This window comes from Melopsittacus undulatus, chromosome 6, assembly GCF_012275295.1.
Source record: "Melopsittacus undulatus isolate bMelUnd1 chromosome 6, bMelUnd1.mat.Z, whole genome shotgun sequence".
In the NCBI taxonomy this organism is placed as follows: Eukaryota; Metazoa; Chordata; class Aves; order Psittaciformes; family Psittaculidae; genus Melopsittacus; species Melopsittacus undulatus.
Genome location: NC_047532.1, coordinates 19,655,282 through 19,669,189, shown reverse-complemented (window position 1 = coordinate 19,669,189; position 13,908 = coordinate 19,655,282). Strand labels below are relative to the sequence as shown.

Genomic DNA, 13,908 nt, shown 5'->3' with positions numbered 1-13,908 from the left:
TGTCAGGAGAGAGAGAAGGAGGCTGCCCAAATTGCTGGGTCTTTCCAGGGCATTTCTTGTCATCTTTGGTACTTTGAGGGGGTTGCCTAAAAGGGAAAGAAGTTGTTTTGCTGTAATGAACTAGATAAACAATTCCCCAAATAGATTAAAACTAACTGTAACTTAGAAAAGCGGGTAGTAATTATATTTTATTAGCTAGCAAAACACCATTTTTTTATTTCGTAGGATAATTCTGTGTAAATCACCTTAATTAGAAGTGTCAGGCGAGCCCGTGAATATCGTACTTAGTAACTAATTTCCTATGTACAGGTTATAATTTAAAACACATGGATCACTCGCCGAGTGGAAATATGCTAGCCATGAAATAATGTGGGGAGTGTTGGGGTTATTACTATGTAAATGTGTAATCATTTCAGACCACTGAAGCCTGGCTGGGTGATTAAAGAGAATCCCAAGGTCTCCAAAGATTGTGCTGTCTGCAAGGGCCTAGAGCGAAAAAACTTTAAAAGGCACCAAAAAGTGTTTGAACTTTAAAGGTCTTGATTTCCCTTTTACCATTTTTAATTTGTCTGCGGTGTTTATGGAGGGGAAGGTCTCTCTTTGCTGACGGCCTTTTGAGTCTCAGCCCACTGCCAGCATCCTTAAGAGGTGTGGGGGGCTGCAGCCACTGTAATCCAGGGGGTTGTTTAGTGGGATGGAGTAAGGCAACCTTATACTCCAGGGTCTTGGGACTTGGATGACCAGGGCTTGTGCCTATTCCCGACCAATCTCTATAAATAAGAGTGGGGCTAAATTGCAAGGAGGGGGTGGTTCTTCATAATCCTTCAAATATAAACTTTGTCAAGTTATCTAAATCAATCCTCTTCCTTATCTGTCCCAACAGCAGAAGCTTGGCCTTCAGCTGACCAAAGAAACTCTCATCCTGGAAACTGCAGTTTCCTGGCACAAACACCATTTCTGGGAGGAATTAATGAGATTCTTCCTCTTTCCCTCAAAAAGGAATAATTTTAAACACCTTTAACAAGAAAAGGGAGGAAATGAGTTGGTTTTTTTAACCTGGTGTTTGGGTTATAAAAGGAAAATAAAGTTGTTTCACACTTCGGGTGATTGAGGGATTCAAGGTAGTGCTGGACATGGGGAGGGGATAGAAATCTTTCCCATCACACGCATTTGGGTGCGGGTTGGAGCTGGTGCCAGGGCTACATCTCAGGGGACAGCAGGGACTGACTTTGCTCTGTGCTACCTCCTGAGAGCAGGGGAGCAAAACTGGGGGACATCCTGCACCCTCCAGTAAGTATCCAGCAGCACATTCCCTCAGGGAAGCAGGGCTATGAGGGAGGTGATAGCCCAGCCTGTAATCCCTGGTCCGCAGGAACTGCATACGCTTGCTCCAGGAGCAGAGCTGCAGCATTTGGGGTGACCTGATGGCAATGGATAACTGCGTGTTTCCCCCCATTTTGAGATGGGGGGCAAGGGCGGTGGCACTGGGATAGGAGGGGGGCCGTAGCCCTGGGAGAAAACACCTTCCTCCATCCCTGCTCATTTCATAACACCCAGCCATCTGCCAAATCAAGGCAGATTAAAGCCAGCCAAATTCAATTTCTCCCTGCTGGCACTGCAGCTCGGCATCTGGGGCTAAAGTGTCCCCGACAAAGCGAACATGACAGGCACATTGCTTTTTTGTCACATCTAGTACTGTGTTGATCTTCTAAAAGTCTCATAAAAATTTATTGATGTCTCCCATATTGCTGTGATTGAGAAGAAAAGAGCACGGGGTGTGCGGAGCCGGGCGCACGCGCGCGGGCGAGCGTGTGTGCGTGTGTATATTAATGTTTCTGAAGTAGATCTGATTTGATATGTCTTGTTCTATTGTCAGCATCTGTTTAGCGAGGCTTTTTAATACTTTCTGGCTGCCGATCACTCATCCTTAGCCTGGGATGCAGGCTTGCATACAAATTTTGTTATTAAACACAATTCCATTGCCCCCGCTTCCTTCCCCAGCCTCCCCCCTCCACACACCCACCCATCCATCATCTCCCCAGGGCTATGGGGAGCTGGGAGCCAGCCACCCCACCGGCATGCACTTACAAGCCCAAGCACCGAGCTTGGCAACATATTTCAAGAGCCTTTTGCCTGCTGCAGGTGCTTTGCATTGACAAATCGAATCATGGGGAAATAATTTATTTCCTAATGCTGTTTGCAGCATGTTAGCAGGAGAATTTACATGAGAGAGATTACTTTAATAACCAAAAAATTACAGTGCAGGCCTCCCTGCCATGTCGGCTTTGATATGTAATTGTTTCAAGTTTAACCTGTCTGGAGGGGGGGAAGGTGTTATTAAATCTATAGCATCTCCCGCTGGCGAGGGCAGGCGAGGAGGAGCAGCATGGCGGGGACCTCCTTCCCTGCTAAATGGGGAACAAGCTGAATTAACAAATCACTCCATCCTCCGGCAGCACGCTGCGGATGGAGCTGGGAGGATCTTCTCTCCTTACTCCTATGCCGATTCCATCTCCTTCTCTTTCCTTCCCTCTCTTTTTGTGGTGCCTGATCCTCCGCTCCCCTCTCCTTGGCTTCCTTCCCTGTGCCCCTGCAGGCTTGATGCCATTTTCCCCAGGGCTGAGAGAGGAGCTGTGCAATACTCCAAGGAGGAGGAAAGTCAGGATGTGACTCTGCATTGTGTGTCTGGGTTTTGGAGGTTCCACTTGTAGGACCACTTTATCCCAGCTGGAGAAACAGTCAGAGCTGCTCTTCTTCCTGTGCCCCTCTGGTCAGGGTGAGGAGGCTTTCCTTGTTCTGGGGAAGGAGAGACATTGTGAGATCCCTCATAGGGTTCCCTCATTGCCCACCACAGCATTTCAATGATTCTGATCCCATTCTCTTCTCTCTTGGCAGCAAGAGTTCCATCCTGAAGGATGCCATGGCAGCGGGCACCCCCAAGGTAAGTGAGAACAACTCAGCACACTTTCTTCCCCCAGAGGGATGCTTTTTACACCCCATCACCTTCCCAGCCTGCTCCCTGTATTGCTATTCAGTGTGTCCCAGGAAGGTAGCCACACTAGGGGGGCCAGTGCTGGGAGAAGCTGCTGTCCCATTCACCCACTGGGCTGGAATAGCCAAGTACCCATACATAGCTTTCTCATTCCCCATGCAGCCAGGGGACAGCAAAGCTGAAGGACCCAGTGGGCTCAGGGACTCCAGATTGTGTCTAATGACAGCTAATGAGAGCTGATCACATGCAGGTTGAGCTCAGCCTGGGAAATCATGTGCAGGAGCTCCTGGAGCCAGAGCCATATGCCAGCTTTGGAAGAGGGGAGTGGGACTGTTTCAGGGGAGCAAAGCACACCTGAGGAGGAGCTCAAATCACTAAAAGACCCTATCTTGGCTGCACTCCCCTCCCCAGGACTCACTTCCCATCCACTTAGCTCAGCATGCAAAACTGCAAAATGCACAGAGCATCGTGGCATCACTGCAGAGGGCATCATTCACTAATTAGTATTACCATTAGCTGGACTTTATATGAGAAGGACCGGAGCTTGGGCAGGAAAGTGGGTGGCAGGGAGCACTGCAGGGCAGCTGGGCATTGCACAACCTCTGGAAACCACACTGTACTCCTCAAGGAGGGCAAAGCCAAGTGGTCCAGGCTCTCCTACCCTTCTGCTGACACAGTCCAAGCAGTCTGAGGCTGCTTTGGGATGTTTCAAACAAGCTGGAAAGGGCACTCACAAAATGAAAGCAGCTAGACTCTGCAAGTTTCCCTTTCCCTCCTCATCAGGTCTGAGTGTAGATAACCCAACAGTCCCAAACACTTCACCTGTGAGGGAGAAGGATGGCTAGGAAGACAGATAGCTGTTTGGAGGGAAACACAGCGAGTGACTGACAGAGACCAGATAAAGAAGAAGGTCCATCTCACAGCAGGAACGGGCTTTTGAAGTTTCCATTGACAAAGAATCCCATTTGCCTTGAGCAAGGGGATTAAACTGGGACTGGAGCGTCGTTCTATGTAAAAGAGATCAATCGTCCCCTGTCACCACATGGATCTTTTTCCTTTGCCCGTCACGTCTGGGGCTAAGAACATTAACTTCAAGAAGCCAGGAGAGCAGGGAGGGAGAGGGTGAAATCAAGAAATCTTTCATTCCCTTCTCAGAGAGCTTGAAAGCCTCTTGGCCCAGGAGGATTCATTATTTCTAGGTGGCTTTTGCTGGGAGACAAGTCCTGTGTGGCATGGGATGGCACAGCGCTGTCACCTTCACCTGAGCTTGGTATTAAAGACCCCTTTGTAACCAGGTGGGATTGATGAGGAGGATGATGGGGAGATGAAGCTTCTTTCTCTTTCTGCCCACTGAGTGTTTGCAGTATGGGGTGGGAATAGCCCATTGGGATGTGAAGTCCCTCTGAGAAAGCGCTGCTGGGGACAAAGCTGGGCCTCTGGGCCACCATTAAACAGGGGTCCCAGGCAGAGGGATGGGGGCAGATCCCAGGGTGGGCATCACTGGAAGTCTGGTAAGAACCACCTGGGAAGAGCTGGGACCTGTTCCATGTCCCACTTCCCACCCTGGCCACCGGTGGAAGGTGTTGCAAGAACCACAGGGACTGCTGCAGCATCTCCTGGCCAGTCTTCTCCTGGTGCTCACAAAAGTGCCAGCACCTCCAGCAGTGGGAGAAATGGGCTGCACCTCCCCAGTCCTCAAGAGCATTCCCTGGCAGAGCAGGCAGGCTGGTTCCACTCAGGGGCATGGGAACTGGACTGGGGTGCAGGCTGGCTGTGTTACTTCTGTGATCACCAGTGTCTTTAAGACCACTTTAGGACCCATTTAAGACCTTTGCATGTAGTATCATTACCATTGCTGCTTCTGTGCTGGCCTGAGGCTCTTCCCGGGGTGCATCTGGGGGCAAGGAATTTAACCCCCCATGCTCTGTCTCCTGGCTTTGCCGCTATCCCATCCCCACAGTTTGGAACATCTCTCCTGGCAATAAAAGCCCAGATGTAAACGCATGCTCCTCGCGTGCAGCTTTCCTGCCCCTGAAGAGCTGTCACTCACTGCACTGGGTCAATTTTCATGGCAATATGTCAAAGAAAATCCAATCACTCAACATGGGATGTGATGAATGCGGGATTATTGTATCAGGTTCTTCTATTATCAGAGCTGGCGAAGGCAGTGAAAGCCAAGTAAGGGCTGAGAGCTGGGGGGCTCCAGCCAACACATCTGCTTGGTGCCTGGGCTCGCTCTCTGTGAAGGCAGCTTGGAGGGAACACTGAGCACCACATAGCTCTGCAGTGTTCTGGATTCTCATTTGCTTTCTGTTAGAGACCAAGTCCAATCGATGGTGGTATGGACAAGCCACTTGGACAAACAGATGACAAACCTGCACTATGAGTCTGAGGATGAGACTCCTATCTAACCCTGATTGCCACTTAGGAAAGCTGGGCTCTGCCAGCCTTTGGTGGGGGAAAAGGCCTGAGATAGCTGCAAGGTGCCTGCAAGAAGTCCCATAGCCTGAAGATAGCAAGGGGAACACCACTGTCTTCTCCCAACAGCAGTTTCTGTCCCTGTTTGTATGCTTGGATGCACCCCCAAGGCTTGTGATGCTGGATCTTATTGCTGAGTGCCAGGTAGCCCACTGAGTCCCCACTGTGACACCTTAACTGCAGCACTGCCCAGCATGGACAGAGGCTGTGTCTCAGGCACACCAGGCAGCAGGGATGACTTTCAGAGCTGTATGGACAACATCGCCGGCTCCATCCAGGCTCATGGCTGTCCAGGGATCTGAACATAGCTGTCAGCAGTGTGCAGTTTCCCTGGGCCTTGTTCCCAGGCTTCATGCTCTCCCCGCTATCCTTCCCCCTCTTGCCTTGGCTGCCTCTTGCAGGGGGTGGTACAGGAGAGGAACACATGTTGAGTTAAACCCATGTTGGTGAGGTGTATGAGCAGCATTTAGTCCAAATGTTGCTGTTCATTGAGCAGCCAGCAGTAACTTAGAGAGTCAACATCCCCATGTCCTCCTAAAGGCACTTCTTTGCCACACTCTGCCTGGCCCTTGGCTCTCCCTCCGTGGACTATCACCTAGGTGGGTAACATCTCTGCACAGAGAAGTCTTAACCCCTAAATCTCAGGGTATTAGCTGCAGCCTGTTACCCATCATCTAACAGGAGAACTTACATCCCCTGTGAAAGTGCTGGTACTGACCACAGAAGCGGAAGAGGCTGGGGCTCCATGACACACCCCAGCAATCCTGGTGGGCTCAGCATTGGTTTTCCATTGCTGCTCCCTAATACATGACTGCAAATTCACTTTCCCACTAACAGTCCAGCCTGTGCACTGGCTCTTGCTGCAAACACTGATGTGAGCAGCCAGCAACAAAATCCATCTTCTGCACCTAGCAGATGCTTGCAGCCAGTTTGTTTAGGTGCGCACCCAGCTCCTCGGATGGTGCCTGCAGGCAGGCAGCCAGCACACTGCTCCGAGACCTCCGGCATTGCTGGGAACCAAGCCACAGTGCCAGAAGCCCTTTGATTCCCTCACCCACCCCTGTGATTTTACAGCTTCACTGGGCAGTTTGAGAGAGAATTACAGCATCTAGAGGGAAATTTGACCACTAAAGCCCTCCAAGGAAAAAGAGCTTTGTAGCAAGCAAGATTTGGAGCCTTAAACCTTGACAGAATGTCTGTATTAAGCCCTTCCCAGCTGCCTCGCTGGAGATGGAATTTCTAGCACAATCGTTTAACTTGTCCGTATCACATCTGGTGGTAGGAACAGGGGACAGGTGCCAGAGCCCTGGGGTTTTAACTCCTTCTCTTGTGTCACTGGCTCACTGGGAGGGGGTTGCAGAAGTCACTCACCGTATCTGTTCCCCCTCCCTCTGTAACTGTGATTTACAAGGAAAGATTAAAGAGCTATATTTGAGACCACTTTGTGGCAAAGCTATGGCCAAGCTGGGGACACAAGAACAGCCCATAGATATGTGAAAGAGGTGAAATTACATCAAATGAGTGTTGGCTGGTCACAGTCCCTGCCAGTATGGGGTGATGAATACCAGAGCCACTCCAAAAAACATCATCTGCCAGGTTTTATTCCATAAAACAAATTACCCCATGAGCAAACAAAAGCTCCTTGCTCCCCTTGGGCCAAACAGCTGTGCCCTCCCATTGGGCTGGGGGAAACCACTGTGTTTGGCATCAGGAGCAGAGAGGGATGTGGTGACAGAGGAGAGCTGCACAGGGTGGCAGATCCCCGCAGACCTCTTTCCCCTCTATCCCTGGTGTGCCAATGGGCACTTCTGGTGAAAGGGGCCCTTTTTCATACCATGTAGCTGGTATCTTGCCCAAGAGGACCCAGAGCTCAATTACAATCCCAGATGTAACTGTAACATGCACAGAAATAAATCAGTATCTCACATTTCTGTAAGCTTATTCTGCTTCAAGAACACCGGAATCTTTTAGCCATGGCCAGAAGCTGCTGTTACCATTATTTCTGTTCACTACTCACACCCTTCTCACACTTAAGCCTTTCATCATCAGTTCCATTCCACCTTTACCTCTGCCAGCTAAAAGCCACTAGATAATTTTACCTCTAACTTTACCAGGAGCAAATATGGACCCTTCGAAAGCTTCTAGGAAACTCAGCTCTAATAGTAGCATCTTTGTGTCAGGGATCCTCCAGGAATAACACAAAAAACAGCTAGCAGAGTTAAGGGGGAAAATCACAGCAAGGCCTGGTATCACTCATTGCTTTCGGGTTACAGTTCCCAAGTGATAACAGCTATTAGCAACACTTTGATGGCTTCCCTACCGTGGAGGGGAGGGCAGGAGACAGAAAACATGTCAAGCCATCACCTCCATGTTAAGTGATAAGTACCTATTTAGACAGCAGAGTTAAAGCTGAATGCATCAAGCAGGGAACACTTTGTGCCAAAATAGAAAAAAATAATAATAAAAAAGCCGATATAGATACATAAAAAGCAGGGTTAGGGTATTTGTTCTGCTGACAGCAGCTGTGATGGATTGTTTAAGAAAAATAGACTCCCTGTGTTTTTCCAGGGCTATCAGAAAGCAGGAGTCCAGCACTTTAATACTCCCAGATGGCTGGCCTTGAGAGGCAGCAGAATGTCAGAGGCACAGGCTGGGCTCTCCCAGCACTGACACCTCACCCGGCTGCCTGCGAGAGGCAGTGCTTGGCACTGGGGTCAACGAGTGCCAGCAATTTCCATCCATTTCCTTGGATGCACCCTGACACCTGCACCCTCCCCTTGTGCTGCCCCGGGGACACATCTCACATGCCTATGGTCTGGGCTCTGGTGGTATGTTGGCACCCATGCCCTTGCCAGCATCACCTTGGAGCTGCCTGCAGATCCGCTGCCCAAGCACCGAGGAGCGGGTCTGGAGAGCGATGGACCAGGATCACAGCAGCACATTTGACTCATGGCATGTCATTCCTTATTTGAATGAGACTGCTGAAACATTTGCAGATGCTGTCCAGAACTGCATGGTCCATGGAGGGTGTTGGGAGCTATCAAGGTTTGATAGCTTGCAGCATGAGCAAGGTTTACATGGCCTCTGCTTCTTGCTAGGATCCATAGACCCAAATGGGTAAAGCCATGCATCCAGATGTGCCTCTTCTCCTTGGCACAGCATAGCTGGGCTCCAAGGGGCAGGAAGGAACACTGAGCAGGGCCATGGCTGCCCAGCATGGCAGGAGGGGCAGGAGGAAGGAGGGAGTGCAGGGCTTGGACAAGATTGATAGTCTCGTTGCCATTAAGAAAAAAATTAGCCGGTGGCAGCTATCATATTAAAGGGTGAAGAAGCCGTGAATTATTTTCTTAAAGATCTTATCACTTACAATGATAATTTTACCTTCCAAAAGGCCACTTTTAATGAGGCAAGCCAGGCAAAAAGTCATGATTTAATGCCAGATTTTTTTTTCCAAACACATTTTACTGCTTTTTTGTCCATGTTTAAAAAGCGCCGGTGACCTTTTTTTATTTAGCTTGCCCCAGGTGTAATGCTCAGCCTGATCCTCTCAGGGTTTATAACCTCCGCAGAGAGTGCCTTTACCCAGTGGAGAGATGATTTAAAGGGGAGGGAGAAATATGAGGCTGCACAGCCACTTGCACAAGGCCCTTGCTCTGTCTTTGGTGCTGGGAGCTGTGGTATACCAGGGTAAGGGGGACCCGAATGGGCTCTCACCCATTTCATGCGCACCCTGAAAGGGAGCTGGGCTGAACGGGCAACTAGTTAGGGATGAGCCAGCTGGTGTCCTTTCCACAGGGGGGAAAGGGAATTCTCAGTGTCAAGGCTTGTTCCCACCATGCCAAAGGGAGCATCTCCACACAGCCATATGGCACGCTTGTCTGTACACCAGAGCACCCAGCACTGTGTTTCTGGGATGAGATGCCAGAATCTGGGCTTGCCCTGCAGTGTGAGCATGTAAAGCTGCCTTTTTCTTCCATAGCTGTCTTCCCAGATGCTGCTTCAGGGAGGAATGGGGATTATATCTCTGCCTCTTCCCTGCTTGCCAGGACCTCAGTGTGGGCCCACGAGGCAGCAAAACTACGAGGCAGCAAATCCCAGTTTAATCCCCTCACTGTGGCCAAGCATCCTTGCCACTTACCCATTGGAAAACAGCCCCAACATGACAATCTGGGACAAAAAGAGGCCAAAACTCAGATGGCCTCTTTTAGAGAGTATGGCCTACTGCAGAAATGAAAGTCATCCTAATGGTGAGTGCCTTTCCTAATCCCTTAGCCCCAGAGCCCGCATCCCTGCCTGCTCCCACAGCTGCCTGAACGGCAAAGCGTGGCACAGCGCATGGAAATGAGAAAAACAAATGAAGTCAAGTTTCCTAAGAGTGAAGGGGAAGTGTGACTTGGCATCTCTAACGCCGTGTTTAACGTGCCGGCGAGGTATTTAGAATTGAAGTGCTTGCACACAATTTAAAAATAGACAGTTTATTAATCTAAACTGCAAGTGTATGTAGAAGAGGCCTCGAGATTGACATCTTTGGGATTAGTTTAGCCCTGTGTTTTTCCAGAGGTCATCGCCATGGTGCTCAGGAGGTTTGTGGAATAAATGGGGCCGGCGTTCTTCCCGGGACCACATGCTAAAAACTAATACATAACGTTTAATTTACTGTCTCCATAGCTAGCCCCACCATTTTTCACATAATAATATTGGATTAGAGCTACCAGAAGCAGAGGGGGAGCTGGAGTGGGGGAGGGTTTGTCTGTCTGTCGCCAAGGAATGTTGAGATGGGTACTTTTTCCCCTTCTCTAGAAGATGTTGCAAGACAAAACAGATTTAACCCTCCAGCTCCATTGGATTATTAGTGGGGAAGGGCATTAACACTGCTGTAATCTGGGCTGTTGCTCTGAGTCACACCCAAAGGCTTTGAGCTCCCATCTCTCCATCTTATAGGACATGTGCAACCCTGCTTCTTCAAAAATGGTCCTTGTTCTCTGCTTAGAGGATAAAGAAACTAAGTGACAGCAGGATCTTGGGGTCTACACTCTGCAGAAATTCTCCTGGTGGCTTCACGTGGTTATCTGAGGGCTTTTGCAGGCGTAAATGAGCCACTCACCAAAACCCATCACTAGTTGGGTTCAGCCAACACATGAGGCTGGAGAGCTCCCTGTTCTGCCTGTATCTCCCCTGCGAGGTGGAGGCTGATCTATTCTGGGTGCCCATAGGCTCCCACTGACAATTCCCCTGTCCTTTCAGGATATCACATCTTTGTTCCACCATAGAATCAGAGAACTGAATCACAGAATGGTTTGGGTTGGAAAGGGCCTTAAGATCATCAAGTTTCAACCTCCTGCCATGGGCAGGGACACCTCACACTAAACCATGGCACCCAAGGCTCTGCCCAACCTGGCCTTGAACACTGCCAGGAATAGAGCATTCACGACTTCTCATGGAACCGGCCATGGAGCCATGCATTATGGCAGAGACCCACAGGGATGTGGGTCTTGCCCTAGTGACAAGACTAGAAGCTCAGGCCCATGGGATTGAACCCAGCATCACAAATCCTCTTTCCTTGCCTCCATCCCGAGCCTGCCCTCCCTCCATGCCCACACTGACTGAGCTTTTCTCACTGGGAGACCTGTCCAAGCCCAGGGGATCTCATCCTGCTGACTGAACGGATTGGTATGCTGAGTCATTTTCCCACTTGCTCATATCTTTCCAAAAAATGCACATTTTTTCACGTTTCATTTCAGCCCAGAGGCAAATGTTTCTGGAATACTTCCCTTTCTCCAAGGTATTATGCTTTTTAATAATGTTGTCACCACACTTGACCTGTCCAATTCAGATGATATCTACACTTCCTTTTGCAAACATACACATCTCCAAGCAGTCATTTATTGTCATATCTTGCCAGCTGATTCTCAGAAACAAACATCTGGAGAGCAGCGTTTCCAGTGCGCATTTTGATTTACAATGTATTGGACTGTATTTAGCCCAGTTTAACCAATTTATGTTTTAAATTAGAATTTTGAATGGCATTTTTCCCTCAAACTCTCCTAATAATAAAGTTCACTTGCAACTCAGGGTACGTTTTTTTAGATGCTGTCAAACTCTTGCAGTAATTTTCCCACTAGAGTTCACTGTGTGTAGAATTTAGACTTACCTACTATTGACTTGAAGTTTATCAGTGATTTCTTAGGTCTCAAATATCACTGATCTTTTTAACCTTCTAAAAGGCTCTTTTTTTCTCTGCTACTTATTAAAATAAATAGCATCATTACAGAAGGAAGAGGCAGTTGTGCTGAAAAGGTGCTGAGAGCTTTAGTGCAGTTTACAAAGCTATTGAGAGATTTAGTGGCACTTAGAGGGGTGGATGAGAGCCCATAAGCCCTGCTCCGTATCAGCCTGTCTTCACCTTTACCTTGTGGATTTCTGGTGCAATCCTCACACAGAATTTCCAGCAGGGACTGATTCTGCTACCCCCAGTCACCACACCTGAGGACAAAATGACCATCCCTTTGTTGCCTGATGCATCTGCACTTTGCTAGACCCTGCATACCAGTCCTCCTGGGAGGCAGGGTCCATTGGGAAGAGCAGACCCAGCCCATTAGTCCATCCCAGCACAGCCCCACAGCCCAGCAGATGCTCTCCATGGCTTTGAGAACAGCTTAGCAATGGGCAGAGAGCTCGGCAACACTCACAGCATAAATTTCTCCTTTCTCTTGCAGTCAATTTTGTTGTCGGCCTCAATCAAGCGAGAAGGAGATTCTCCGACAGCATCACCCCACTCCTCAGATGACATCCATCACTCCGACAGATACCAGGTAAGCAGGCGGATGCTGTCGCTGGTCTCAGCCTCAGGCAGGGAGCCAGCTCACCCCAGTGCTCACAGCTCCCTGTGTGTGAGAGCCTGGCTCATGGATGTGCACCACTGCCCCAGCTCGCCTGCCTGCAGTGTGGGGACGTGAGCACTTGGTCCCGCACACAGCTACAAAAGAGTGCTTTTGTCTGCAGAGTGCCCCCAGTTCTGACTTTAAATCACAGCAATGCAAAACTGCTTTAAATCCATTCAGAGGTTTGTGTTGCAGTATACTCATTAGTTTGGTTGTTGCCATAGCAGGTTTGCCAATACTTACCCCTGCCACCAGGAAAAGTCCAAAGAAGTGACTTTTCTGTAAAAAAGCAAATTATGTCAGCCTTCAGCAGGCCAAACTTCTCCATTTCACTGGTGTGCTCCTGCCCAGCACACCGATTCTTGACCCCTGCCCAAAGCAGAAAGGGTTTTGGACCATCCACAGCCATGCCAGCATACTTTATAAAACACTGCCCAGAGGAGCAGCAGGTCTTGACTTGTGCTGCAGTGAGTAAAAGCTGAGGGAAATGGAGCAACAAAAGAAGAGAAAGGCAGCAGCACGAGTACAGCTTGTCCTGCTGTGTCTTGTGTTTTGGGGCAGGCTGGCACACTTGACTCCAACTCAACACACATCCAGACCACGTGGCTGCAAGCCTGTGCTCGGCCAATGACTTCAAGTGAGTTCTGAAAGGCAGCAGATAAATTAATGGTGGTCTTCAGCACAGACCCAAGCATGCCTCTATGTGTCACATGGACAGGATGGGTGTGCTGTGGCTGTACCAGCACGGCATACACCCATCACCCTGCATCCTGCCATGCTCTGCAGAGAGACTCCGTGCCCAGGGTCAGGCAAATGGTCAGGTCTTCCTGTATCAGGCAAATTGCATGTGCCAGGTCTGTGTTTAGATCTGAAGAGGGAGAGGTTGATGAGCAGTGCTGCTATCTTCAGGAAGACATGCTTCAACTGGGGCTGCTCGGTTAAGACCCCCAGTATACAATCAAGATGTAACCAATAGAGAGAGAGTAGCAGATTTGTACATTTGTCACCCATTATTCTCTATATTGGTTATATTATCAAATACAGACCAGAACTTTCAGCGTTTGCTACATATTCCCATGCAGCCTTCAGTTATAACTTGGTGTCACTTTACCCTCCTATGAAAGATGAGACTTGGTACAGAGTAAGAGAAGCAAAACCCTGCAGAAGATAGAGAAATGCATGATTCAGGTAATCTTGCTGTTTATTAAGGCTGATAAATAAACCATGTTCTTTCTGAAAGGAAGTGGAAGAGACTTTTGCCATGACCCCTTTGTTGGACACTCCTCCCTTCCACCGGTCCTTGCAGTCCTCCATTCCTATATGTTTTTATTATGTCATACTGGAGGACAGCTCTTCTCAGCAGAAGCCCTCTCTATGTGCTGAGTCTAGCTGGTCTCTAATGTGTTTTAAGTTGGTGAGTGTATTTTATGGAGGGTTGCAGCCCTTAATGCAAATGTGTAATGGGAGCTGTAAGTCTGCACTGCAGGGAGGAAAAACCTCTGGGGCCTGATTTTCATTTACGCTTGTGCTGGCTGCTTTATGCTGCTCTGGCAGTGT

The 13,908-nt window shown here is 49.1% G+C and overlaps 1 protein-coding gene across 3 annotated transcripts in view; it reads left to right on the top strand.

Moving 5' to 3' along the window:
* The window catches only part of RNF220 (ring finger protein 220), a 217,479-nt gene that overhangs the window by 142,873 nt on the left and 60,698 nt on the right, over positions 1 to 13,908 (top strand). For all 3 annotated transcript variants that reach the window (XM_034064080.1, XM_034064079.1, XM_034064078.1), the window contains 2 exons: positions 2,896 to 2,941; positions 12,187 to 12,282. In XM_034064080.1, the coding sequence (XP_033919971.1) occupies positions 2,896 to 2,941; positions 12,187 to 12,282 (142 nt within the window). The remainder of the gene's footprint in view (positions 1 to 2,895; positions 2,942 to 12,186; positions 12,283 to 13,908) is intronic.